At 38.0% G+C, this 2,433-nt stretch overlaps 1 protein-coding gene across 1 annotated transcript in view; it reads left to right on the plus strand.

The window, feature by feature from the left end:
* Positions 1–596: 596 nt before the first annotated feature.
* LOC106528420 (mesoderm induction early response protein 1) overlaps positions 597–2,433 on the plus strand; it is a gene marked incomplete at its 5' end in the record, with an annotated part of 29,943 nt that continues 28,106 nt past the window's right edge. Inside the window, 1 exon segment of the mRNA XM_014023586.1 lies at positions 597–745. Coding sequence (XP_013879040.1) covers positions 597–745 — 149 coding nt within the window.

The raw sequence follows: 2,433 nt of genomic DNA on the forward strand, positions 1-2,433 counted from the left end.
TGGTTTTGATTGACACCATTTTATGCATTTACCAATAAAATATTATCGCTTTTTATTGATGTATTGATATTCAAAATATTTGATTATTTTAGGTTTACCCACTGCCTCCTTTACTAAATGATCCAGCAGTTACAGTAGGTGGGACTCCTGCCTGTGTAGTTAGTATCTGCGCAGAACAACTGTGGAGACAAAAATCAGATTAGCTAAAAGACATTTATGAAAATGTTATAAATTATATAAATAATTTTAGTAAAAGTTTCAGTTTAACGCTGTCATCTATGATCTAAAAGGGAAGTTTAGTCGGTTTAGAGCAAATACATCTGGTCTGTATAACAGCACAACCTCTTACAGCAACCTCAGCGTTTATCTGATGGTCTTTGACCCACACATTTCATGCAGGTGCATTTGTAACTACAAAAAGGCTTATTAGTGTAAAACTTTCAGTTTCTCAGTCTGATTTATAACATGAAARTTGACAACAGTGTTTGTTTATAAACTTTAATTCTTTTGCTCCACAGTGAAACATGTTTCAAACCTAAATATATATAAATCACTTATTTTCTACTTTAATTTTCTTCATTTTGTAATACGCTCAGGAGGCTCGGCCGGTTCTGACGACCACGAATTCGATCCGTCGGCCGACATGCTTGTTCATGATTTTGACGACGAGCGCACCCTGGAGGAAGAGGAAATGCTGGCGGCGGTGGACGAGGCCAACGCCAATGAGATTGAAGACCTGGCGCGGGTTTGTGCGAAACTTTTTCACTTGTTTCCTTTCGTCGGTCGCGTCTGGTGAAGATAAGTGTGGAGTTTCTGTGTATTTTGGTTTTTGTACTCTGAGTCTGAGTTGTAGTCGAGTTTTAAAGGAGAGGTGTGGGGAAACTGACAGTGGAGCATGCAGCCCTATTAAAACTGTTAGTTATTATTATTTTCCATTCTTTTTATTTTTCTCACATAAATAAAACACATCCTGCAGCCTAAACAATAAGGAGTATAGATGAGATATTTACATGGTGGTAACTATGGCCTGTCAAAAACAGGTGTGTTCACCTACATAACCTCTAAACCACAAGTCACAAAATGTAATGGCTTAAATCTACACAATCCCCGGTCACTACTGGCTCACATATTAGAGGCCACGCCCTTTTTTGGTTAATTTTTTTTCTTGTTTCATCACAAAGTTCGCTAAAACTACTTATGATTCTTCTCGAAGGTTTAAAGTTAGGTCGCCATGAAACTCAACATTTTAACTCTACATATCCATCCATCCATTATCTGTGCCCACATATTCCTTTCAGGGTCACGGGAGTCACTGGTGCCCAAATCCAACAGTCACAGTCGAGGGGCGGGGTACACCCTGGACAGGTTGCAAGTCCATCACAGGGACACACATAGAGACAAACAAGACAGACAACCATTGGAAAGAAAAGAAATTCATACTGCTATTGAAGAACTCAGTACTGAGTTAGTGCAACAGGTTTGACAAATATTGAGCAATAGGGGGCGCTAAAGGATAAAATGGCTAATAGACTCTTCATGGAATTTGTCAGAGATCTTCAGGACCTAATCTTGAGCTAATAACTTAAAGGTAATTAATCACAGCTGAAGCGGTTGTGACAAAATCAGTCATGGATCCTGAACTCTCAGACATTTTAAGAAGATTGTCATAGGAATCATAAAGTATGAAAACTAAATAGCTGTATAAGAATAAAAACTACATTTAGTTTGTCACTGAGTACAGTGAAGTCCCGGTTCAGTTTGTGGACTCACTCGCAGACGTTTCCTTAGAACCTAACTGATTGTTGACAGAAACTCTGGCAATTTTGCAAAATCCACAAACATGCTCTGCAGCTTTTTCATACTTTTGTTTGTGGCATCTGTGGATCATCAACTTTGCTCTGCCGTTGAACTTTGGTCAGCTTTTGTTGTTTTTAATGTGCTATATAAAATAATTTGACATTGCAGTCATTACCTTTGTCGTACGTCACAGCTACGTCAGCATAATCAACATCAGTGCTGTCTGCACCCAACACCACCTGGAGTATTTTTTCCAAAGTGCCAAACTGAGTAACAGAATTACAGTTCCCTCCAAAAGTAATGGAACAAGTCAGATTCTGTTCTTTTTCTTGTTCACTGAAGACATTTGAGTTTAAGATCAAAAGATGAGACAAGAGTTCAGAATGTCAGCTTTTATTTCCTGGTATTTATATGTGGATGTGTTTAAACAATTTCGGATACAGCGGGTAAAATAAGTATTGAACACATCACCATTTTTCTCAGTAAATATATTACTAGAGGTGCTGATGACATGAAATTTTCACCAGATGTCGGTAACAACCCAAGTGATCCATACATACAAAGAAATCAAACCATAAGTCCAGAAATGAAGTTATTTGTAATAATGTGGAATGGCACAGGGGAAAAGTTTTGAAC

The sequence above is a fragment of the Austrofundulus limnaeus genome, unplaced genomic scaffold, assembly GCF_001266775.1.
Source record: "Austrofundulus limnaeus strain Quisiro unplaced genomic scaffold, Austrofundulus_limnaeus-1.0 Scaffold378, whole genome shotgun sequence".
NCBI classification, from domain to species: Eukaryota; Metazoa; Chordata; class Actinopteri; order Cyprinodontiformes; family Rivulidae; genus Austrofundulus; species Austrofundulus limnaeus.